This window comes from Saccopteryx leptura, chromosome 9, assembly GCF_036850995.1.
Source record: "Saccopteryx leptura isolate mSacLep1 chromosome 9, mSacLep1_pri_phased_curated, whole genome shotgun sequence".
Lineage (NCBI taxonomy): Eukaryota > Metazoa > Chordata > Mammalia > Chiroptera > Emballonuridae > Saccopteryx > Saccopteryx leptura.
In genome coordinates, this window is record NC_089511.1 from 47465571 (window position 1) to 47490209 (window position 24639).

Sequence of the window (24639 nt, forward strand, 5' to 3'; positions counted from 1 at the left end):
CAGATGAGCATATGCTCAAGCTGGTGACCTCGGGGCTTCGAACCGGGTCCTCCAGGTACCAGTCTGATGCTCAATCCACTGTGCCACAGCCTGGTCAGGCTGCAGGCCTTTCTTTTTGTCCTGCCAAGGACACTCCCTCATCCTCCCCCAAGCTGCCTTCAAGTTCCAAATGCCACCTCCTCTGAGAAGCCCTCCCTCCTTCCTCTCTACCTCCATCTTGCTTTCCTGTCTTCATGCCACTTACCTTGTCTGTATCTTCCCCAGAAAGTAGGTTCCTGGTGGACAGGTACTATTCCCTTAACATCTCTGGGCTTTAGCTTTCTCACCTTTAAAGTGGGTGTTATTAGAGTCCCCAGTATCTCAGAGCTTTGTTAAGGCGCTTAAATGAGTTAATTAACATAGGCACTTAGAACAAGGCCCAAGGTGCTCAATAAATAAATCTAGTGTTTACCACGAGTACTTGGAACATAAGTGCTTGGTAAGTGTCTGAGGGGCAAATGAATGGTAGAGACAGGAGGAGGCAGATGGAGCAGGAGTCCAGGAACATTGGTAGTGAGAACCCATCAGGCGCTCAAGGACACAGAGATCCCAGTCCTCTCTCCACATTTAATGGGCCCCCTGGTGGGCTTGGGGTGTCCTTAAATACAGCCCGGCGAGGCGGGCGGGGGACTGAGCCCGGGCCTGCCGGGGGCGGGGCCTGTCAGGGCGGGGCGGGGCCTCAGCTGCACTTGCAGGAGCGCACGATCATGTTGGACAGCTGCTCCACTTTGGGTTTGCGGCCCACGTAGTACACGATGGGCAGCGGCTCCAGCGCCTGCGGCACGCAGCATGGCGCTGCCGAAGCGCCCGGGTTGTGCTGGTTGTACAGAGCCAGGACCTGAGAGCAGGGGGACGGGTCAGGGCTGGGGTCGCGGGAGAGTGCCCGCACTCTGTCAGCTGCTCCCTTTCTACGTCTCATCTCAGTCTCATCTCACCCGGTTAGTTCTCAATCTCTGCCTGTCCCCATTTTCTACTCTGGCTTCTATCTCAGTCTTTCTTTCTCCTCCCATATTCCTAACTCAGTCTCTGTATTGGTCTGTGCCATCCTGCTTTTTTCTCTCCCATTCTGTCTCTAGTTTCTTAGTTTCTCTTTTCCTTCCATCTCCTCGCCTCTCCCCGCTCCAAGCTACTCCATCTCCGCGGGTCTCCCCGTATCTCTATACCCTCGACCCCTCCCCCCCAGCCTTGCGTGTCTAACTGCGCAGACCAGGTCTCTAGCTTCGCTCTCATCTCTTTATCACTCCCTCCTGCCGTCTCTCTGTCTCTCTATATCTCCTCCTCTCCTCACACTCCGACTGTATCTCTCTCCTTCCCCTCTCTCGGTCTCTGCTACCTCCAGCCAGTGGGCCAGACTTACCTTGCTGTATTGCGTGTCCAGGCTCCAAATGTAAGGGCAGGGCCCCAGGCAGAAGTTGGCATGGTAGCCCTTGGGCTCGTGGATCCATTTCCATCCCAGGTCCTTACGGAAGTCGATGTAGAGCTGCCGCACGCAGCAGTTTTTCTCCGTGGAGCTGTGGGCAGGGGGTGAGGAACCCAGATCATGAGGGTGGAGGGGCCTCAAAGGGCTGCCCACGCCCCTCCTCCCCGGGATGTGTGCGTGTGTCTCCCCCTGCCTGGTTTGGTTTCCCTTGCAACCCCTGTGATAACAACAGCAACAACAGTCATAGTCATAGTACTGATAATCGCCAACGCTGATAAAGCACTTCCTCTAGTCAAGCACTGAGCTAAGAGTATCATAATAAACAGTATCTTATGCAGTGTTCAAAACAAGTCTCTAAGAAGCCAAGTAACCATCCACAGGGGATAGCTAAATAAATCATGGCACATCCATACACTGGAACATAAAAAACAGTGCAGTTCCATGTGTACTGATATGCTCTATGTGTGCAACAAATGTTTATTGAACTATTGTGTGCTGGGCTGGGGTCTACCCGGGACTTACTACAAATGTAACAGAAATCCCTGCCCTCTGGAGCCACATGCTAAAGACTGCCCAATTGCTTCTCTGCTCCTAACGTGGCTCCTCACCATGAACCACAAGGCACAACTGGATCTGGCTAATCTCAATTCCCTCTCCATTCTCACTCTACTCCAGCCACACTAGTGTCCTCACTCTTCCTCAAACTGTCCTACCCCAGGGCCTTTGTACTTGCTGTTCCCTCTGCCTGGCTTGCTATTCCCACAGATACCTGCTCTGACTTGTTCTTCAGTTCCTTTAAGTGTATGCTCAAGTATCCTTCACTTAGGGAGCCTCACTCCTAGAACACTGCCTGGCATGCAGTAGGCGTGCTATAAATAGTTAAACAAGTGAATGTCGTATCGTCAGAGAATCCTTCCTGGACCATCTTATCCAAAATACCAATCTAGGTATTCTATAAATAGTTAAACAAATGAATGTCATCTCTTCAGAGAGTCCTTTCTGGACCATCTTATCCAAAATACCAATCCAAATGACAATTCCATTCAGTGTAACAACAGCCCTGCAGATATGCAAGAAAATATGAAAATGTCTGTATTTGAAGTGGGACAAAACCCTAAAACCTGTGGAAGCTGGATGAGAGTTCATCCTACTTTCCTGGTTGCTCTTACATGCGTTTGAAATTTTTCATAATAAAAATTAACCAGAATAGGAAAAAATAGTCTCCTTTCCTCTGATTTCGTTTCCTTCTTAGAACTTTCTGTCACCTGCCTTTTTGTTTATTAGAGATTGATTTGTTCATCTGTTCATTATCTCCTTTCCTCTGAGCACAGGACTTTCTGTTTTGTCCCGTGACATATCCCTAGTGCTTACAACAGTGCCTGGCACACAGTAGGCACTCTGCAAATACTGGATGTATAAATTAATTGCTCAATATGTTAGGTTTTTAAAAAGCACATTAGAGAATAATGGTGTATAGGATGCTACCATTCTGAACTCCTGATCTCTGTCTCATGTTTGATCCAAAGGCCAGTCCTCCCAAGCTGGGGGCCCAGGCTTTTGCTTGTCTGAAAGGACCTGGACATTAATGTGCAGGTCACAGGAGCTTGGCTGAAAAGCCTGACTCGTGGGCAGCCAAGAATACTTTACAGTTTATATTTGTAACTTGTGAAAAACACACTATGCAAAGTTACAGGTATAGTACAGTCCAAATTCTGTTTTGCATAAAGCAACAGTAAGGAAATATATTGAAATGTTGATGGTGACTTTTTATATATGGTTCGATGGGTAATACCTTTTGTATTTATATTTCTATGACATTTGTATTTAGTATGATGGGTGATATTCTTCTGTCCTTTCCAAATTCTCAACAGCGGATATGTTTCTTTTAGAATCAGAAAATAAAAGAAAACACAGCCCCTTCACTCCCCCCAAATAAGACTCTATTATTTGGACAGTATATATATTTTTATTTGCGTGTGTGTGTGTGTGTATGTGTGTACATACATATGCATTCATATAAGTGACTCAGGCAGATACTCTCTGGAAAGAGATACAAATGTAATCAAAGTGGCTGCCTCTTCAGAGAGAGGATGGGGGGTCAGAGCTGGGAGTCTCTGAGATCCTTTTTAGGTCCAGTCCATGGGCATGAACTTACCTATTCAAATAGTAATCAACAGAGAATTTATCAAGTAATTTCCAAACCCTGCCAGCCTGGCCTGTGGTGGATAGAGCGTCAACCTGAAAAGTTGAAGTTGCTGGTTCGAAACCCTGGGCTTGCCTAGTCAAGGCACATAAAACAAGCAACAACCAGCAAGCAATGAACAGCTAAACTGAAGCAACTTCGAGTTGAAGCAACTTCTCACTCCCCACTTCCACTCCCTGTAAAATCAATAAAATCTTTTTTTTTAAGATTTTATTTATTGATTTTAGAGAGAGGATAGAGAGAAAGTGGGGGGCGGACTGGGAAGCATCAACTTGTAGTAGTTGCTTCTCATATGTGCCTTGATCAGTGCTTTTGCCCACTGTACCACCACAGGTCAGGCAAATAAAATCTTTAAAAAAAAAAGAAGAAAAACCTGCTAGGTGAGCCTTATTATTATTCCCATTTGAAGGATAAAAAACAGCCTCATAGGAGAAGGATGTTGCCTGCTTCCATATAGTGTATAAGGCGTGGAGCTTGAGGCCAGGTTCAGAGCCAACTCTTATCACACCCCACAGCGTGTGCCTTCATCTGCCCAGCGTAACCGAATCAGCTAAAGCAGAGGGGAGAGAGGCATACGTGACACAGGATCTTCCAGGGCAACACCTTTCTGAGAGCCACAGAGCCTCGAGAAGGGAGTCAGGAAGCTGAGATCCCTGAGCTCTGCGGGTCCTTCCAGTCTGGTTAGGGCTCAGTTTCAAAGACGCAGGGGATATTGGATCAAATGAGGTGTTGCTCATCTAGAGGCAGATTTAACGGCAGGCACTCCGGGCATGTGCCCTGGGCCCCGACTTCTGAAGGGCCCGCAAAGCCCCAACTTTACACTTTTCTCTAATGACACCAAGTTTGGTTTCATATGTGCAATTTTAACATTAACAGTACATAATATTCTTTATGTATTTAAAAACATGGTTAATATGTTTATTTATTTTTCCTGTCTCTCTCTTTTTTTTTAAGGGGCCCAATATTTTCTTTTGTGCCTGGGGTCTCAACCGACCTTAATTCACCTCTGTACTTACCCAAGGGCCAAGTGGGTATCAGGAAGTCTATGTATGGCCTCAGGGAGGGTCCTGAGCCCCTCACACCATATGGACATATTTTTATGGGTGTGCATACTTCTGAGGGAAAAGGGTCCTGGCTTTTGGCTTCTAAAGGGGGTCATGGGCTCATAAAAGTGGAAGAGGTTCTGTCCAGAATAGTCTTCCACATCTGACCCAACTCTGACTGGGGTTCTGAGGTCCTAAGATTTGAGTAGTCTGTGATTCTATTATCCAACTCAGCCATTCTCCCTGTGGGGTCCCAAGAGCAGAAGCAGTGTCACCTAGGACCTTTTGGGGAATGCAAATTCTCAGGCCCCAGACCTCCTGAACCAGAAACTGGGGGATGGGGAGGTAGCAGGCCAGATTTAACAAGCTCTCCAAGTGACCCTGAGGCACTTTCACTTGGGGGCCTGCTGGCATTCTGGGCCTAAAGAGTAAAAAAACAAACAAACCCACTTGGGACCCCAGGGCAGGCTGAGAGACCTCGTATCTACCTTGGATGCTGGGGATGGGGTTAGGAAGCTTTCCAGTGGAGATGGTATTTGAGCTAAGAACAAGATGGTGTTTGAACCTCAAACATACACAAAAACAGAGAACATTATATTGAACCCTTGTCTCCATCACCTGCTTCATGGCCAACCTCACTGTATCTGTAACCCTACCCAATTCCTCTCCCCCATATCATTTCACCCATAAATATTTCCGTATGTATCTTCAAGAAATTCAGGACTATTTTAAAATATAACCATAATACCACATAAGAAAAAGTAACAATAATTCCTTGACATAAATCAAATATCTAGAGTTCACACTTTTCCAACTGTCCCATAAACATCTTCTCTTTTTGAATCTGTACAAATAAAGATCCAAAAAAGGTCTACACATTGTAGTTGGTTGATACATCTCTTAAGCCTGTCTTTGTCTCTGGCCAGATAGCTCCATTGGTTAGAGCATCGTCTGGATACGCAGAGGTTGCCAGTTTGATCCCCAGTCAGTGCACATACAGAAACACATTGATGTTTCTCTCTCTCTCTTCTCTCTCTCTCTCTAAAATCAATCAATAAATTTTTTTAAAAAGATTCTTTTTTTTTTTTTTTTTTTATTCATTTTTTTAGAGAGGAGAGAGAGGGAGAGAGAGAGACAGAGAGAGGAGAGAGAGACGGGGGGGGGGGGGCTGGAAGCATCAACTCCCATATGTGCCTTGACCAGGCAAGCCCAGGGTTTCGAACCGGTGACCTCAGCATTTTCAGGTCGACGCTTTATCCACTGCGCCACCACAGGTCAGGCACTAAAAAGATTCTCTTTAAAATCTGTAGAACTATCTCTCTATTTCTCCTCTTTGTACTGTATTTGTTGAAGAAACTGAGTCAGGTTTCCCAGTCTAGATGTTGCTGACTGAATGCCTGTGGTGGTGTTTAACATGCTCCACTATCCCTATATTTCTAGAAAATTGTTAGTTGGATCTACCACCTTGATCAGCTTTAGATTCAATTTGGTTTTTCTGCAAGACTTCCTTGGTGATATTGTGCCCCTCTCAACAGAAGCTCACATGGCTGGTTGCCTCTGTAATGTTATTAGCTGTTGCCACTCAGGACGTCAAACTGTTCATTCATTCACAGAGTTGTTGGGCTGAGGGTAGCATCTGGAAGGAGCTTGGGAGAAGAGTTGACTTTCCATCTGAGGACTAGCATATGACAAAGCCCAGAGGCACCACCAAAATATTAAGCAGGGGAGCCTGACCTGAGGTGGCGCAGTGGATAAAGCGTCGACCTGGAAATGCTGAGGTCGCCAGTTCAAAACCCTGGTCAAGGCACATATATATGGGAGTTGATGCCTCCAGCTCCTCCCCCGTCTCTCTCTCGGTCTGTCTCTCCTCTCTCTCCCTCTCTGTCTCTCTCTCTCTCTCTCCTCTCTAAAAAAAAATGAATAAAAAAAATTAGATACCTAGTAAAATATTAAGCAGGGGAGGGACAGGGTCAGATTATCATTCTAAATTTGCAACATTCTAACTCTTAATTTCCTCAGTCTAGAAATCCAACTTTTCAGCTTTTTTTTTTTTTTTCTTTTTCTAGAGAGTCAGAGAGAGGGATAGACAGGGACAGACAGACAGGAACGGAGAGATGAGAAGCATCAATCATTAGTTTTTCATTGCACATTGCAACACCTTAATTGTTCATTGATTGCCCTCTCATACATGCCCCGACCGCGGCCCTTCAGCAGACCGAGTAACCCCTTGCTCGAGCCAGCGACCTTGGGCTCAAGCTGGTGAGCTTTTGCTCAAACCAGATGAGTCCGCACTCAAGCTGGAGACCTCGGGTCTCGAACCTGGGTCTTCCGCATCCCAGTCCGACGCTCTATCCACTGCGCCACCGCCTGGTCAGGCCAACTTTTCAACTTTCTTAGACTGCAATACACCCCAGCATGTCAAGACTACTCTAAAACTCCAACAGCATTTCCAACTTTCTAGGGGTCCCACATTCCAACTCTGAAGGATCTTGACATTCTTAAATTCCAATATTTCAATACAGCTTTCCAACATTCCACAGTTCTGAGCCAATCACTCAAGAGGTCCAATCTGCCACCTTCTAAAATCCCAGTCTTCCAAGAATGTAACATTCCAACACTGAGCCCTAATACACTAAGATACCAATATTCTGGCTTTCTCCAACTCCATTTGTGAATGCTAATGTTTAAAACAAGATTCTACCATTCTGAGCTCAAGATTCGAGGACTCCAATCTGTCAATGCTACAGGAATCCAACAAGGGTGACCTTTAAATTCCGAATTCCCAAATTCTAGGATCCCAACACTCCTTAAATCCAACATTGTCAGATTTCAGTGATTAACACTAAATTCTACCATCCTAGAATCCCAACATTCTAGGACCCCAACCTGCCAATAATGTCAAAATTAAACATGGAGACCTTCCAATATTAAATTTCCACATTTTCAATGTTCAACATACTTATAGCCTCTGAGTCCCACACACCAGCAAGAAAACATGATCTCAACATTCTAGGACTCTGAGGTTGCACACCCCTGCATTCTAGGACTCAAATCGCATTCCGAGCTTTCCAGGCCGAAGGAGACGCCAGCCTAAGCATAGTACCAGCCTGGTGCCCGCCCAGGGTTAGGGAGCAGGTGGACACTGGAACATGGCCAGGCCCCCCACGCTGGAAGGCCTCAGTCTTCACCTGAAGCAGTAGTTGGTGTCCAGGGCTCGGCGGTGCCGGGAGCTGTGCAGGTGCTGGGCTCTCTCCAGTGGGGTGGCCATGAGAAGCAGGAAGGGCCGGTTCATGCCGTGAATTGTGGCCAAGTCACCCCGACGGGAATCAGTTATTCCTGTTTTAGTTTGAGATTCGGAGGGTAGGGGAATGGGGAGACATACACACACTTTCAGATGGTGGTGGGGGATGGGCAAAGGGAAGAGGACAGACATGCAAACAAACGCATGCACACATACACACACACACTGCACATGGTGCTGGGACAGAGAGGTGGGCCTCACCGTTGATTTCCACATGAAGTATGTTATCTTTGCTGTCACAGGAGCAGTGGGCACTGAGGCGAAAGCCCTTGATTTCATCTGTGGAAGCAAGGAGAAGGGAGTCAGTGTGAGGGTGCAGCTCACTCAGCTCCTGGAGAAGAAAGGCGGAAGCAAACTCTGAGGGGCTCCCTCCTGCCCCCGCCCCGCCTGCTCTCTCACTGCACCCCCTCGTTCCAGTCTTCGCCTGGCTGCCTCCTCTTCCATCTTCAGGTCTCAGCTCAAATGTCACCTGGACCCTGTATTGAGTACTCTGGACTCAGAAGTAACCCAGACAGGCCTTTGTCTAACAACCCCAGACCTTCGTTCCAGTGTCCACTGGCTCCCTAACCCTCATCTTTTCATCTGGCCAAACCACCACTGATCCCATGAGACTCAACAGTCACCCTTACCCTGGGGAAGCCCTCCTCGACCCCCTCCTCCAGGTTTTGGTGTCTGCTCTGGGCTCCACCATCCAAGCCCTGATAATCCTGGCCATCATTGCCTGCTAGGACTTTGGCAAGACTTCCTAGGTGTCTAGAAGTAACAGTGGGCCCCATGAAGACAGGACCTAGAAGCCTTTTTGGTTACCTGTACCACCAGTACCGGGCCAGACACAGAGCAGAGACCTACCACCATTTATTAAATAAAGGCATGAATAAGAGGGTGATTCAAAAGGGAGATGTGAGTGCTTTGGACTCAGCTGGGACAGGACAGACACCATCTTCTTCCAAACAGATCGGAGGTGTCAGGCTCTGCCCGGAATCAGGGCCTTTGCACAGCTTGTCCCTGTGCTCCAACAGTCTTGCTCCTCCTTTCCTGGGCTGGTGCTGCTCATCCCTCAGACATCAGCTCTGATGTCCATTCCTCCAGGAAGCCCTCTTTAATCCCAGGCTTTCTCTGAGCCCCCCCATTCTAGGCATGCCCACTGTGAGTCATTACTACCTGGTTCATAGGTCTTTCACCCCCTCTCCCCACCCAGCAATGAACCATGAGCTCTATAAGGGCAAGGATAGGGCTGGTTTTGTCACTGCTGTGTCCCCAGAATCACCCAGCACAGGGAAGATGCTCAGGAAATGGATCAATCCATTAATTGCTCAGGTTTGAGTGTCTGGGAAGAGTGTAGGTCTCAGCTCCTTGGCACCAAAATAGGGTGGGGGTGCTAGGCAGAGTAGCCCCAGGACAAACAGTGAGGGCAGCCCTGTTGTAAAACAGGGTGAGGCAGACAAGGGGTCCTTACCTCTGTGGCTCAGCCACTGCCGCACAACTCCAGTGACCTCAAAGGACAGCCACTCAGGCGTGTTTCCGGGGGCCAGCACCTGGTTGCTGAGGTAGAGCCAGGAATCGTTGGATTTCTGGGGGATGATGAATAGAAGGAGAGGTGGTGGGTAGATGATGCCATGTGTCCTCACATCCACTGCCTGTACCTCCACCCCATCTGCTTCCTTAAATGGGCCTTCAGACAGTCCCTCGGACAGTACCCTCCCAGACATCCATGCTGTGAGTCTCTGCAGGAAACCACCTGCATCACAGAGAGCTCCAGGCCAGAAAGTCACAAGGCCCCTTTGGGGCCATGGAAATTCCTTTCTCTCTCTAGGCCTCACTTTCCCTGCTGGTGGAACGCCAGGCCCCTTTGAGAGCCCACAGTGCTCAGACTTTCCTGCACACATCCTTGGCTTCACTCAGCATATAGTTCTGCAAATTGGACACCCTAAGTTCTGAGTCTTTAACTTTCTAGGAGCTTATGTTAGAAGTCATTCTATAATGCCAGGGTTTGACAGCATCCCAAGAATTACACAGTCAATAGCCTAAGAAGTTCTAAGAGACTAATGTTGTAAAAGTCCAGGAGTCTGACATGCCACAAACCTAGAAGCTGAAGACACCTAACCTTGTGTGGGTTGATCTCCTGGAACTGGGCAGAAAACGTCAGGGGCTAGCAGCATAAAGCTGGGTTCTTTAGACACCGAGAAGTTAATGTCAGACAAAATTCCCTTGTAAGAGTCTACCATCTACCACTGAGTCTAAAGTTCCACGTAACAGGAATTTGTAGTCACTTGACCTTCTAGAGAGCCCAGCCTTTCCAGAGGCCCTAATCTTCCTGAAGACTCCAAGTTTTCTAGAACATAGCTATCCAAGAGACCTCTCTATGATGATGGAAATGTTCTTTATCTGCGGTGTCCAAAAGAGTTGCTAACCACATGACTACGGCCACTTGAAATATAACCAGTGAGACTGAGGAATTGAATTTTTGCTTTTGTTTGATTGTACTCAACTTAAATGGCCATATGTGACTAGTGGCTTCCATATGGGACAAGGCAGGTCTAGAACACCCAACTTTCCTAGAGATTTCAACTTTCAAGGCATCCTACATTCTAGAATCCAATTGCTAAGATTCCAGCCTCCTAAGTACTTAACATTCTAGGTTGCTAGGAGTCGGAAGGTTTCAAAGAACACTATGGTTCCATGATCTATGCTCCTCCATCCTTCAGGGTCCATCTGTGTGGACCTTGCAGCCACCTGTGGCCCAGTGCACCACCTGGCCTGTGCCCCCACCTGGTACAGCTCCACGTGCTGCTTCACTAGCAACTTGTTCCTCTGCAGGCGCAGCTCTGCCCGGGAGAGCAACTCGGGTTCGGGCACTGCTTCCCGGAGCTCCGATGTGTTGAAGAACATATATATGCTGTGTGAATTATGCTTGAATGTCTCATAGATTTCTAGGCAGAAGGAGCGGAGAAGGGTGATGTCAGGCATGTGGCAGGGGTAGGGGAGCTGATGCACCCCAAGTATAAGAGGGTGGGCTCCAGAGTTGACAGACCTAGGTTGGAGACCGACCCTGGCCTTGGGTGAGTGGCTTGCCCTCTCTGGGTTTGTTTCCTCATTTGTAAAATACATCTCTCCCATTATCTGTAAAGTGCCCACTCAGTACAAGCTGGCACCAAAGGCATCTACTTTGCTTGCTAAGACCTTCCCAGTGCTTGGAGCCTCTACTGTAAGCTACATGGCAATGTATGGTCAAGGGCATTTGAAGCAGACCATGCCTCTGCTGCCTTCCAACTCTGTGACCTTGGCAAGTCACATCCCCTTCTCCAACCCTCATTTTCCTACAATTCTTTGGAAAGTGGCAATGACACCAAGCTTCCTGTCTTCCGACCCAGGTTCTCCTAACTGCAGAGCCATGTAACTATGGGAATTCCTCTGTGCCAGAATCTTACCTGTAAAACAAGGATGGATTGCAGGATGAGAGGGAAATAAGTGAGACGATGTAGATAAAGAATGTACCACAAAGTGGTACATGCACACGGTGGTCACTCTAATGTGTGTGTTACTATTAACTATTTCCCAGATGCTTTTCAAAGCACTTTGCATTTAAACTTCACAACACCTTTATCAGGAAGATACTATTATTACATATATCTGTTTTATAGATGGTGAAATTGAGGCACAAAAAGATCAAGTAATTTGCCGCAACATCACATAGCTAGGAAGCTGAAGAATGGGATTCAAACTCAGGCAGTCAGGTTCCAGAGACAACCCCTAGACTATGTCACTTCCCAGCTAATGTGATATTATTACTATTATTACTATTATTATCATAATCATCATCACCATCAATTGCTTCCTTCCTCAGCTAGTTAGAAAAGGCCAAGTTCATTCCAGGTAGAAATAGCTTGTGGCGGAGGGGAGAAGAAAGTTAGGAAATGTTTTCTAGTCTAGGAAAAGGTTTGGGTTGGGGTTGTGGGGACAGGCCATGAATTCCTAGATCTACTGGGTCACCTGCTTTAGACCTCTGCAGTGTGTGTGTGTGTATGGTAGGGGGTGAAAACAGAGGCAGGATCTGATAGAACTGTCAGAGGCAACCCCTTCTGTGGGCCCCCTTTTCTCTACTCCTCTGCACTCCAGCCAGGCCAGTCTCCCCTCCCCTGCAACTAAGAACTATCTTGGCCCAGGGGTTACTCAGCAACCCCCAGAGGAAGGGTAGAGTCCTTGGAGGGGAGCTGATAGGGAGAAAGAGAGGAGGGGCAGGAACTGGCGCAGGGTGAGGGGTGAGATGGCAGAGACGGGGAGAGGTAGGGGGGAAGTGGGGAGGAGAAAGAAAGAGGGAATAGATGGAGACTAATGGGGATGCGGGAGAGATGGAAAGACAAAGATGGGAGAAACACACAGGGAGAGAGATACAGGATTTGGGGGCTAGGTGGAGGGTACTGAAGGTATCAGTGTTAAGTCTCTACAACAAAGGTGAAGCGATGACAGAAAAGGTGAGATGGGAGATGTGGGTGGAGATGGGCGTTTTACATATATGCGTTATATATAGGTGTTATATATGTATATAACTGGGCAAAAGAATGGGGTGGGGACCCACAAGTCCACCACCCAAGAAGGAAAATGAAAGAAGGAGGACCTCCCCAAGCCACAGGGTCACTTGGGACGCCTGGGTCCCCGAGTGAGCGCCGATCGGGCGGGCCCACGGTAGCCCCGCCCAGAACTGGGGTGAAGAGGGCTGAGGCACCGCGGCCGCGAGGGCGGGGACCTGACCTGCCTCGTCTCGCCCCAGGCTCTGCGCAAGATCCCCACCCCCGGGGCACGGGAAGGAAAGGGAAGGGAGAGGGCGGACAAGGAGCCTGACGCCGGGGTTTCCCCAGCCTCACGGAGAGGAACTGGCACTCTGGGGTCCAGATCCTCAGCCTTTAGTTCTGTGGGGTCCTCCTCCCCCACTTGCGGACGGGCAGCTCCTCCCCCCGCGCGTGGCACCCACGTGGGGCTTCCTCATCCCTATCTTGTAGAGTCGCACCCAACCCACCTCTCTCCCTGCGACTAGACTCCCCGTTCAGCCCACTCCCTTCCAGCCCGCCGTTTAGGGGCTCGCTGCTCCCAACAGGGCACTGTTTCTCTCTGCTCCACCCCCGATGAGGTCCACCTTTCCCACGCTTGTCTCCCCTCACTGTAACACCCCTTCCCACGACCCAGTGTTCTAGGTTTCCTCGGGGTTCGCTTCCTCGGCTGGCTTCCTCCTCGCACGTCCATTTGCGAAATATTCCGGCATCTCACCACGCATTCCCAGCACCCCCTGGGGTCTCAGCTTCTCTCCTGCTAGCTTCCCTCTTCCTACGACCTCGCGCCCCTTTCTTCCCCGAATTTCTCACCTCCTCACAGCCCCTCTCTGCACTCCCCCAATCCTGCATGTTCCTCCTGCTCTCTCCAAGCGGGTCCACTCTCCATTTTCCTGGCACCTCCAAAAGGCCTTGAATGTTGAGGTCGGACTTTATACTGAGGGCAGTGGGGAGCTTCTCTTAACTTTTCTGTCCTTAATCTTCCTGCCTCACAACCTCTGAGCTCCAGGTCGGCTTTCCTCCACTCCCGCTCCTTGCCCCAAACTCGCGTCTTAACTTCTCCTAAAGCGGGGTCTTTGCGGCCCCCACCCCACGACCGCCTTACTCTAGTGCACCCTGGAGCAGAAAGTCTTTTTCAACCCCTCCTCCCCAACTGTTTCTCTCCCTTCTAAGGGACTCCCCCAACGATCACGCATGTTCCTGTCGCCCTCTAGAAGAGGTCTGCTTCGCTATCTCTTCCTCTTCAAGACCAGATACCTGGAGCGTAGGAAGCTCGGCCCCTGCCTCTCTGGAACCCCACCTCCCACGTTCCCGGCACCCCCAGGGGTCCTCTTCCTCCAGCCAATTTCCTTCCCCAGTAATTTCCTCCTCCCCCTACCCCAGCACTCCGGCGCCCCCTGGGGGCTCCCCTCTAGGGTCCTCGGCCCCTCCAAGCTCACTGTGGCTGCTTTCCACCGTTAGCACGCGGGTGACCTCCTTGGCGTAGTAGTCCGCCTCCGGCTCGGGCTCGGCTTCTGCGCTTTCTCCGGCTACCCGGTCGCGGGTACTGTTGTAAAGAGCCAGCACGGCCTCAGGCAGCGGGCCGGGCGGCACCTCCCCCTGGCTCGGGGGACTGGCGAGCCGCAGCTTGGACAGGATTTGGCCGCGGATGGCCTCAATGCGCTTCCGCTTCACCAGCTCCATGTCGACAGTCTTGCAGGTGGACAGTCCGGCAGCTGGCCGGCCAGGCGTTACCACTAGTAGCCACAGCACCGGGAGCAGCAGCGGCAGCAGCCGCAGCCCGGAGGGCGGCATGGGGGAGGCAGCGCCCCTCCGGCACTGCCGAGAGTGCGAGCCGGACTGGGGTGGGAAAAGTGAGGCCCCACCCCACTGGGGCTGGGGGATCTTCGGAAGAAAGGTAGGAGGGTCTGGGGGCGTGGAGAGGGAGAAGATAGTTGAGGTCTTCAGGGAGAACGGCGGGGAGGCTCTGGTGGATGGCTTCTTGTTATCCCACGGAAAAACCCGAGATGGGAGCGATCTGGTACCAGAGGTGGATGGTCTTGAATAGGGGAGCTGAGGCAGGTATGAGAGATATTCTGTCAACCGGATCCCGGATGAGAAGGGTCCTTGGATGCGTGGGTGCTCAGGAGAGAAGCTGGGGGTGGGGAGCGTGCAAGGGGGTTGCGCCCGAGGTCTTGGGTCAAGTCCTTCTCGGGAGTCGGGTCTGCGTTTCCTGAGGGCTGGTCCGGAATGGGGGAGCCTGGGGGATGCCGTGTAGGGGGACAGGGAAAGAGCAAGCGTCCGAGGCAGTAAGGGGGGTGATCTGGGGTCCCCAAGTCCTGTCTCGTCGCCGGGCAGCGCCGCGCCAAGCGGTCCCCGCGTCTCCGGCTCCTAGCGGCAACGGAAAAGTCTCAAAACTTTTTTTCCTCTTCTCCCAACCCGCTCGTCCCTCCTCCCGCTCCTCCTCCCCCTCCTCCCCTCAGTGGCGGCGGCGGGGGCGGCTGCTTGTCTCAGACTCTGGGGCCTCCGCTGCTCCTTCCTCCGCTCCCGGGCGAGACCGGCCCCGCAGGAGGCTCCGAGCCGGGGGGTGCCCCGGAGGGGGCGTCCCCCCCTGCCCCCGGCCGGGGCCTCGCCGTCTAGTAGATCCGCGGTGGGAGGAGGGAGTGGGACGGCCTGGGCGCGAAGGGCGGCGGTGGCGAGGACCAGCTAGAGCGGCGGGGGGTTTTGAAGCCGCCCCGGCCCCACCCAGGAAGCGCGCCGGGCGGGGGCGGCCCCCAGAGGGAGGGCTTGGGGGGTGGGGGGACGGGCCACTGTCCTCAGCTCGCGTGGGCGGACTCTTGGGGGGGTCCCTTAAGCCACGCGGGAGGGGGCAGGGGCGGGCACCCCGGCCCCGCCCAAACAGGGTGCTGCCTCCTGGCGGCTGAAAGCTACCAAAGTGGGCCACCCGGATTAGTGTGGCTTTGATGGCTGGCGGGGAATGGGGGGTGGTCACCAAGAGAATGAAGATTTGGCCGGGGGGCTCAATCAGAGGTTGGGGACACAATACAGGGGATCAGAGTGGGGAGACTCAAAACAGAAGAGAGTGGGAGACTGGGGCAGAGGGGGAAAGGGGCACAGAAGAGGACCCCAAGTAGAAGGGTTTATAAGGGGGCACCCATAGTGGGGAGGAGATCAGAGTTTGAGGCCAAGGTTGGGGAAGTGAGTCTGTCAGAGGTGGGGGTATGAGAAAGGAAGGTGTCATTGGGAGGATGGGACACAGGCCATCAGGCAGGTCAGCAGTTCAGGAAGGCACCCACACCTGTCAGAACTGCTCTTCTTTATTTAGCAGTTGCAGGTGCCAGGCAGCCTCTTCTCCCAAGAACCTGGGATTCCAGACACTTGCTACCACCATTTTACAGATGGGGAAGCTGGACTTTGAAGTGCCAGCCAGGACAGAAGCCGCTCCGTGACTTGGCTGGAGTCAGGTCTGGCAGTCTCCAGAGGCCACACTTCTGACCATTGTGCAGTCCTGCCCCTTCATGGGTGTCCAGGGATGTGGATTGAGGCTGTTGAGGCAGGATGTCTCAGCATTCCACGCCATAGCGGTCAAAGTGGCGCAGCAGCAGGCCTAGGTCAAGGTGCACGGTGCCACCAGCGGCTGTGTGCAGGCGATAGCGGTCGGCCCCACTGTAGATGGCGTCCGCATGCAGCAACTGAGGCCCACCACCCACAAAGGCCCGGGCCAGCTGCTCCCGCCAGCTGCCCAGGGGCCGCCAGGTGGGACAGTCCAGCTGGTGGGTGCCCGGACTGCTGGGTACGTGGCAAAAGCCATAGCCTGCAAGTTGGCAGCGGCCGAAGCTATCCTGAGACCACACCTGGAGATGGAGCCGGGGCCAGCCTGCAAGACAGGAGGGAGGGAAGAATAGGCGCAGCCTGGTTTCCTCCCCCTGAGTCCCCATTTTTGTTTGTTTTATTGATTTTAGAGAGAGGAAGGGAGAAAAAGAGCCAAGCCAAGCTGGGTTTCTGCCCTAGCCCCCTCTCTGGACTCCCACTCCCACACAGCAGCCAAAGAAATGGATTCAGCCATTTCTGAATCCATGTTCCTCACGTGCTCAAAACTTTCCATGGCTCCCAGAGCCCTCAAGATAAAATCCAATCTCAACAAGCAAGGCCCTTTTGATCTAGCTTCTGCTAATTCCCTCTCTGTGGCCTCCTATGTGCCCCCATCTAAAGGCAGCCCAGTCCCCAAGTGAGCAAGCACCTTGGGACTTGTCCTGGATGCCTCCCTTATTCCCGCCCTGTGCTCCACCCTGTCCTCTCTGGGCTCATGGACTCCTTTCTCGCCCCCTCCAATCTACCTTCCACCTGGCATCTATCTGGAAGTATCTTTCTCCTCCCATGTTTCCCAGTGTCCTAAGAATACAGTTCAGATTCTCAGCTTGGTAGGCAAAACTCTTGGAGATCTAGTCCCCTTTCACTCTCTTTTCTGAGCCCCTCTGTGGTAAGCCCTGTTCTAAAAGCTGGGGACACAGAGGTGAACAGAGCAGATCAAAATTCTTGCCCTGTGTAGCTGACATCCTAGACAACGAATATAGTAAAATAAGCAAATTACAGGGTATGCCAGATGGTGATAACTAGTCTGGAGAAAAATATAGCTAGGTAGGATGGGGGTGGGATGCAGTTTTAGAAAGGGGATGATCAAGAAAAGCTTCACTAAGAAGGGGACATCTGAGTGAATGTTTAAAAGAGGGAAGGGAGTGGGCCATGTGGACAGCTAGGCAAGAGCATTCCCAGGACAAGGAACAGCCTGTGCAAAGGCCCAGAGGTAGGAGCTGCTTGGTGGGACCAGTGGAGGACTTGGGTTTTGACGAGTGAAAAGACAGTTGCCTGCTTCATGTGCCAATCCATCACCCACCAGCACCCAGAAGGATCTTTTAGAAGCAATATCTGACTTGTCAGTTACCTGCTGTGTCTCCCTAGTGCCTTCAGGGGAGGCCTCAGCACTGCAGCCTGGCATTCAAAGCCCTGTGTGGCCTATCCCCTATCCCTTGCCACCTCACCACCTGCAGTCTTCCTGCTTTCCCTCCATCCTCCAAATGTCCTGGCTCACTTTACCCTTTGAGCCTTCTACACACAGCTCTCTGCCTCGAATCCTCTTCCCTCCCTCTGCCTTATTAGCTCCAATTGCCCCTCACAGCCAAGTTGAAACATCCCCTCCTCCAGGAAGTCCTCCCTGACCTCCCAATAGAGTCAGGAGCCTCCTTTTGGCTTCCACAGCCCTCTAGAATTCCCTATCCCATCCCTGCCCATCTGAGCTGCCACTATCTGAAAACAGCTCAGACTCCCCCATGGGATAGTGAACCCTATGAGGACAGGGCTGGGGGCTGTCTCAATCTCCCTGGCATCACCCACCACAAGCCAGGCACTCAGTAAATGTTATTTATTTTGTTGAAATATATGGCATATTTAATTTACCTAGGCTATTTCCTGGAATCCACTCCTCTCCAATGACCCAAATTTTCCACCAGAACAGATTTTTTGATACCCTTCCTCCCCCACATACTCATTTCTCCTCTGAACAGCCAAGGAGTCCTGCCTCTCTTTGAAAGCCATCTCCCCTCTTCCCCTGGTCTCCACCTTTCCCTCTCTCCCTCCACTCCTGGCCTTTGACTTACCGAGGGTCAGCCATGGGAGGCCTCTACTCGGCCTCTCCAGGGCCAGAACTTGGTATTCCCAGTCCTAACCCCATGGGGTGCTGCTAACCCTTATCCCCTTAGACTGGCTCAGGGTCCAGCCCAGGAACCTACCTTGGAGGCCTTTGGTGGCGAAGTGCAAGTCAACAGGGTGGGACCAGTAGGTCATGTCCCCTATTTGGGGGGTGTCCACCTGTGTCTGGCCCTCCCGTACACCTGACAGGAGCTTCCATGCCGCCCCTGCAATGAGAGCCAGGACACTGATGCGACAGGGAAGGGTGGGAGGCAGCCATCAGTAAGGGGATGTCACTGTGGCTATAAGACCCCATTTCGCACTGGGGGAGAGAGGCCACGAAGCTTGGACTCTGGAGCCAAACGTCTGGATTCAAATCCCGGCATTACTTCTTCCTGCTTGTGCGTACTTGGGCAAGTTAACTTTCCCTGCCAGGGTCTCCCTATCTGTCAAGTGGGTGTAATGATGCATTCTTTGTTATTTTGTGAGCAGATTAAATGAGCTAATACACACAGAGGAACAGTGTCTGGGGCATAGCTAGTGCTGGATAAGTGTTGAGTATCATTTTGTTACTAATCTCACCCTGCATTTAGAGGCCTAGTCCAAGGACTAAGATGGAACCAAGGCTGCCCTTTGACAAAGAGCATGAGCACACTGTAAAAGGCACACAGTAATAATACCAGTCCTACTGTGGGTGACAATAATAGCAAAAATGCACTGAATGCTTACCAAATGCCAAACACTGTGCTAAGCACTCTAGTGATGAATTCATTTAATCCACCCTCTAGGACTCTTAATCCCCACCCCACCCCCTGTCTACAGACTCTCCTCATAGCCTTCGAAGCCCTAGGTCTGGCCTGTGTCCCTCTTCCTGAACTCATCTCCATCACTTTCCCCATTTCTCACTACCTTTAGCCTCACTTGTCCTATATTTGTTTCCCTCCTTGGAAACAGCCTTTGCACTGGCTGTTCTTTCTGCCTAGAAAGCTCTGCTCCTGGATGTCCCCATGCCTGGCTTTTGTTCATCCTTCAGGGGTTAGCTTGAGTGCCACTTTTAGAGGGGTTCTCCCTCACCCTCCTATTCAAAACTAGGCCCTACCACATTATTTCATCTAATTTCTTTCTTGGGTACCTACAACCATCTGTAATCATCACACTAATTTCTTTATTTGTTTATTTGTTTTGTCTCTAATGTGTTCCCCAGGAGAGCAGGAATCTTATATACTGATAGATTCCCAGGACCTCAAACTCAGATCTTAGTATACAGAAGGTGCTCAATAAATGTTAGCTGGACAAATAAGTGGACCTGGAAGGTGGGTGATAATATAATCCTCACAATACAAGTAAAGAAACAGACTCTGAAAAGGAAGGTCACTTTTCCATTCATTTCACGAACATTTATTGAACACCTACTGTGTGCCAAGCACTGTTCTCCCCATGGAGTACACAGACCAAAGTCCACGGTGGATCTGGATTCAGACTGAGCTCTGTCGGACTGTAGAGCCCAACCCCTTTATCCGACTGCCTCTGAGCTCTCTGCTGAATTAACTGCCCCCTTAACAGTCCCTGACATCGTAAAAACCGTATGAGTTATTATTCTCTCTGGTCCAGGCAAGGAAAGCAAAAGACCTCGGTCTGGCTTTTTATATATTTATACAATATTTCCCAACCCCTATGGAGGACAAATATCCCAGTTTACAGATGAGGAAACTGAAGCTCCAAGATGGGACAGCACCTGCCAAGAGTCACAGAGCAGGTGGGGCCCAGACTGGAAACCAAGTCTGACTCCAGAGCCTGCCTCTTCATCTGCTCAGGTGGAGGATGGAGGACCACAGTTTTCCAGGGAATCTCAACCACCACCCTATCCACCAGTGACATCACCAAGGACCCATGGCCTAAAGAGATGATGATGGCAATAGCCACACTCGTATCATGTGCATTTATCCGTGCTAGGCAACATACCCAGGGCTTTACACAGAAGACCCTATCCAACTTTTACATGAACTGGGTAAACACCGAACACTTATAAGGCCAGGTTCTCTCCTAAGTGCTGCTATTATTTAGTTCGCACAACCATCCCATGAGTTCAGTGTTATTATTATTATTATTATTGCCATAGTACAGATGGAAATTGAGGCAAAGACAAATACCCAAGGTCACATAATTAATAACTGGTTTTGAACCCTGGTACTCTATGCTCTTAACCTCAACCTTGTGCTGCCTTTTATCTATTAGCTTCATTTTCAGACAAGGAAACTGAGGCTCAGAGAGATTAAGTCCAAAGGTCCCCAATTTAATAAGTGGGAGAGTTAGTATTTGAGCCTAGACTGGAGGCTGTAACCATTACACAACCCCACACTATTCTGGGCCATGTGGATAGACTTGGATGACTACCAGAACAGGGTTTCTACTCTCTCACAGAGAATTATAAATATAAGAGGGTGGCTTTTCCTCTGTAAATCTGGGGTGAAAACTTCCATTTTACAGTAAAAACTCAGTAAATGGAGACTGTTAAGCAAAGAATTAAGATGGATGAGGGGCCCAGAGCACTCCTACGACAGTGAATAAAGTCCAAACAGTAAGGTTAAGGCTGTCTAGTGTTCTGAGGATTGGGAGTGTGTGTGGGGTCAAGCCAGAGGCAGATTTAATGGGTGGGCCCTAGGCCTCGACTTCTGAAGAGCCCTACAAAACCCCAACTTTACACTTTTTTCTAATGACACCAAGTTTGGTTTCATGTGTGCAATTTTAACATTACTAGTACATAATATTTTTTATTTATTTAAAAATATGGTTAACATGTACTTTTATTTCCCTGTTTCTTTTTTTTAAGGGGCCCAATATTTTCTTCTGCACCCAGGGCTTCAACCGACCTTAATCCGCCTCTGGGTCTAACCTAAAGTCCCATATTCTTAAGGGCTGTATGTTCAGAGAGAAGGAGCCAGAGCTCCCGGAGATGGGATGGGAAGGGATAAAAAGGGAGCAATGAGACTCAAATGGATAGTGTGATCAGGGCTAGGAGTCCTGAGCATCGATGGAGGATGAGGATCAGGAACTGGGCCACAAGGTCAAGGAAGGAGGGGGAAACTTCTAGGCTGGGAGTCCTGGTGGGGAAATGAACTAAGTCCAAGAATACCTGTATGGATGCCCCACTTGCAGAAGAGGCTACTTTCTGAGAAACCAGTGGCCCCTACGATCTGCCCAATCACGTGCACCTCGGCCATGGCCCTGATAATAAAATAAAATAAAATCATAATCCTGTGAGGTAAGGGTACTATCATTTCCACCTTACAGATACGGAAACTTAGGCCTTTCAAATAAGGGACAAGTACTAAGATTCCAAAGTAGTTAAATAGTTTCATCAAACCACTGAGGCTGGGGTCTTAACCATGATCCTCAATGCCTCTCCAGGAGAGCTCCGAAAAAATTCGGGTGTTAAGGAAGGCTAGGCTTAAGAGCTGGCATCTTAACTCAAAAAAAACCTCTTTTTGCTCAGTGCAGAGAAAAGCCCCACCCCAGGGGCCGGTAGGTCCACCCACACAGAAACTCCACCTCCTTGCCTCAGCTTCTCCCTCTTGTCCCCGCAGCTCCGGAAAGCGCATGCGTTTTAAGAGCAGGGTGCTAAAGCCCCGCCTCCTAAGTGTACGCATGCGCTACTCCTAGCTCAGAACAGCTAACGGTTAGAAGGGACGAAAGCGACATCGGAGTTGGAGTTCGTGAACCTAACCTGTACCTCTCTCCGCGGGAACTGACTTCCCAGGTGTGGCACGCGCCTCTCCCAGGACCTTCCAGGCAGCGTCTGAGGGGCCAGATCCCTGCGAGGCCGCTGCCGCCTTCCTGCTCCCTGGTTGTTGCTGGAGCAACAGCAACCTCCTCCCCTGTACCCGCCCTGTGGGGCCGCTAATTGGCCCTACTGCCTGTCAGGGCGGGGCTAAGCTCTGATGGACGTTTTTTCTTTTCCCGCTCTCCATTTTGGGAAAAGCGTCTTTCCCTCACCACCCATGGTTCCGCCATTTGGGGTGTGGCCAGACAGCTGAGTAAGTTTGTGCCAGCTGTTTCTCCCAGATAACCTATTCACAAAATAAATTCATCAATTCTCCGTGGCCCCTGTAAAGCCAGTAGCCACCGCCACCATCACAGCTGCCTGGCCGGTGCTGGTTTGCATTTGATTCAAACAGACGGTAATTAAACAACGGAGCCAAGAACTGGTGGGCCATTAGCTTTATCCTAGCTCTCACCAGGGGCAAGAAATACAGTGGGAAAACACTTCCCTTTCCGCTCAGGGCTCCCAAAGCCACTGACTTATTCAAGTTTCCTAGAATCAAAAGTTTCTACTCACCAGCCTTACTCACCTCTATTCCCCATCTCCTTCCTTCTCTCTGCACAAACTGGCTTCTCCTTCAGCACTCCACCATCTTGGATGCTTCTCTCTTCCACGTGTCCTTTCTCTGCTCTCCTTCAGCATGGGTTCCTCTGCCCCATTTTATAGTGTAGAAATCAAAACCTTTAATCCAATATACAAACAAGGAAGTCTCTGATACAAAAGTCACTTATCTGAGACATAATGGGATTCCTCATGAGAGTGCACCACCACACATCATGCAACAGTCAAGGGTATGGGGAAAGCTGTTTTGAAAAAATCTTAGTATTAAAACTTAAGCCTTGGGCTATAACGACCCTGCCTGCTTACAGCCTGTCTCCCATGCCCAATGCAAACTATAAGCGAGCAAACATATATATCATATTTACAAATTTATTTGACCAACAGCCCCCAAATCTCTACCCCGAAGGTGATCACAACCCAGAGATTTGAGCTAGGGCCATGGGGTGCTCTCCCTCAGGATAGTTTATCCTTCTGCCTCATGACTAGAAAGAAGTTCTTCCTCATTTGGAGATAATTGAGAAGTTGGGGAGGTTTTCCTTCCTTTTTTAGAGTTCCCCAGGCTTCTTGGACTGATAATCCAACTTCCTTCTCAGAAAAACTGCCCGTGCTCATTGTAAACAAGGAGGAATGGGTATGAGAAATGAGGAACTGAGGCCTCTGTAACTGTAGAAAATACGGTTCTTGAAAACTGGACTCTGCCAGTAACTTGTCTTGTGACTTTGCATGGCTTTAGGTTTTAGTTTACTCAAGCATGTTGTAATGCCAGTGGTGGAGCCCAGGCAGGTTAACATTGGATTCAGGCAGACAGTAGAGAAACTGCGGAGCCTGAAAGTGTCAGGCCATACCCGTTTATTGGAGGCGAGCAAAGACAGAGCAAGCAAATAACAAAAGTGAAAGCTGATAAACAAAGGAAAATCTGCTATTCGCAGTAAGGACAGGGAGCAAGGAAAACCACACCTCATGGGGGTGGGAGAGCGATCTAGAACAATCTCCGCCCAAGGGCAGCACCATAGCCTTACATAGGCTATGCACCTGTGCCTCTGCCATGTGCTCATGCAGTAATCAAGCGAGGTGCTTGCAGCTGGTAAACCTGTGACCGAGCCTAATACAGCTGCCCCACATCTGCACAGGCAAGTTCCATGCCTTAACAATAGGCCACATAGTTTTTTGTCCCGCATGGAACAGACCCAGTGGAGTCACTGTGCCATGTCACCTACAGGCACAGTCTCCAACCATTGCACCCTCGCCAAAGTGTCTGCCTCATATTCCGGGGAGATAGAAGGGCATGTCCTGTGACATGGTATACTGTTACCAGTTTCTGGTGTCCTAGTTCCTTTAAATCTTGCCACATGGCCTGACCCCATAGTCATAGTGGATGATGCATTACCATCCGCTAGTTAATGTACCAAGTAGAAATCCAACGGGTCAGTCCACAATAGACAGCCCAGCTGTCGGCGCAAATCACCAGAGGTGAAGGTTCATTACGGGAAACTAGCCATAGGGCTCTTAATTCCACTCATTGGCTGCTTTGGCCTGTACCTGTGTCCATCCAAGTAGTCTCAGTGGCCAGATGGAAGGCTATGGCCATCCACTTGGCAGGTTGGCCCCTGCTAGAACCATCAGCATAACAGGCATCCTTGGGTATAGGCATTCACCCCTCCTCATAGGGACTGACTTCAGGTTCTGCCTCCTGAGCCCCAGCTGCACCTGACTCTAAGGTCTCATAGGTGACTGGACCCAAGACTTCCTGCAGTTCTGCAGTTCTGCTCTCAGTGGGCTGGTACTAAGAGCACAGCATTGTTACAGGTAGGCACTCCACTTGGCCAGGGCAGAGGTTTGGGCCGTACCACTACAAGGTTTGGTTGCCCAATCTCTCACCCATCCTGCAATAGAGTAACTGGAGTTGTGGTCATAATACTCTTCAGTTGCCAGAAGGGCAGTATACACAGCTGCCAACTGTTTCTCCACTAATGAGTAATGGACTTCAGCGCCTTTCCACAACTGGGACCACAGCCCAATAGGTTGCTGTAAGTGCTCTGTCTGT

The 24639-nt window shown here is 50.4% G+C and overlaps 2 protein-coding genes across 3 annotated transcripts; both read right to left on the minus strand.

Moving 5' to 3' along the window:
* Window positions 1-592: 592 nt before the first annotated feature.
* TGFB1 (transforming growth factor beta 1) lies at window positions 593-15242 on the minus strand. The gene is made up of 7 exons (XM_066349017.1): window positions 13990-15242; window positions 10776-10936; window positions 9463-9577; window positions 8208-8285; window positions 7894-8041; window positions 1397-1550; window positions 593-877 (listed from the first exon to the last, which is right to left on the minus strand). The coding sequence occupies exons 1-7, from the start codon at window positions 14342-14344 to the stop codon at window positions 719-721; spliced, it is 1170 nt and encodes a 389-aa protein (XP_066205114.1). The 5' UTR covers window positions 14345-15242; the 3' UTR covers window positions 593-718.
* Window positions 15243-15830: 588 nt separating this feature from the next.
* On the minus strand, window positions 15831-22085 carry B9D2 (B9 domain containing 2). 2 transcript variants are annotated; one of them, XM_066348668.1, is made up of 4 exons: window positions 21945-22085; window positions 21348-21439; window positions 18316-18441; window positions 15831-16406 (listed from the first exon to the last, which is right to left on the minus strand). In XM_066348668.1, exons 2-4 carry the CDS (start codon window positions 21433-21435, stop codon window positions 16093-16095), a joined length of 528 nt encoding a protein of 175 aa, XP_066204765.1. In that variant the 5' UTR covers window positions 21436-21439; window positions 21945-22085; the 3' UTR covers window positions 15831-16092. The 2 variants fall into 2 exon arrangements, with proteins under 2 accessions (XP_066204765.1, XP_066204766.1); XM_066348669.1 differs by having other exon boundaries at window positions 21939-22085.
* Between the last annotated feature and the right edge of the window lie 2554 nt (window positions 22086-24639).

Bases quoted from the DNA above. Each gene is read 5' to 3' on its own strand.
- TGFB1 (XM_066349017.1), bottom strand. From the start codon at position 14,344: ATGCCGCCCTCCGGGCTGCGGCTGCTGCCGCTGCTGCTCCCGGTGCTG. The intron at 10,937-13,989 runs GTGAGCTTGGAG...CCTTCTGCCTAG, and splicing joins AACGGTGGAAAGCAGCCACA to AAATCTATGAGACATTCAAG. The intron at 1,551-7,893 runs GTGAAGACTGAG...CCCTGCCCACAG, and splicing joins GACACCAACTACTGCTTCAG to CTCCACGGAGAAAAACTGCT.
- B9D2 (XM_066348668.1), bottom strand. From the start codon at position 21,435: ATGGCCGAGGTGCACGTGATTGGGCAGATCGTAGGGGCCACTGGTTTC. The intron at 18,442-21,347 runs GTATTCTTGGAC...CTCTCATTGCAG, and splicing joins CAAGTGGGGCATCCATACAG to GGGCGGCATGGAAGCTCCTG. The intron at 16,407-18,315 runs GTAGGTTCCTGG...CCTGTCTTGCAG, and splicing joins CGCCACCAAAGGCCTCCAAG to GCTGGCCCCGGCTCCATCTC.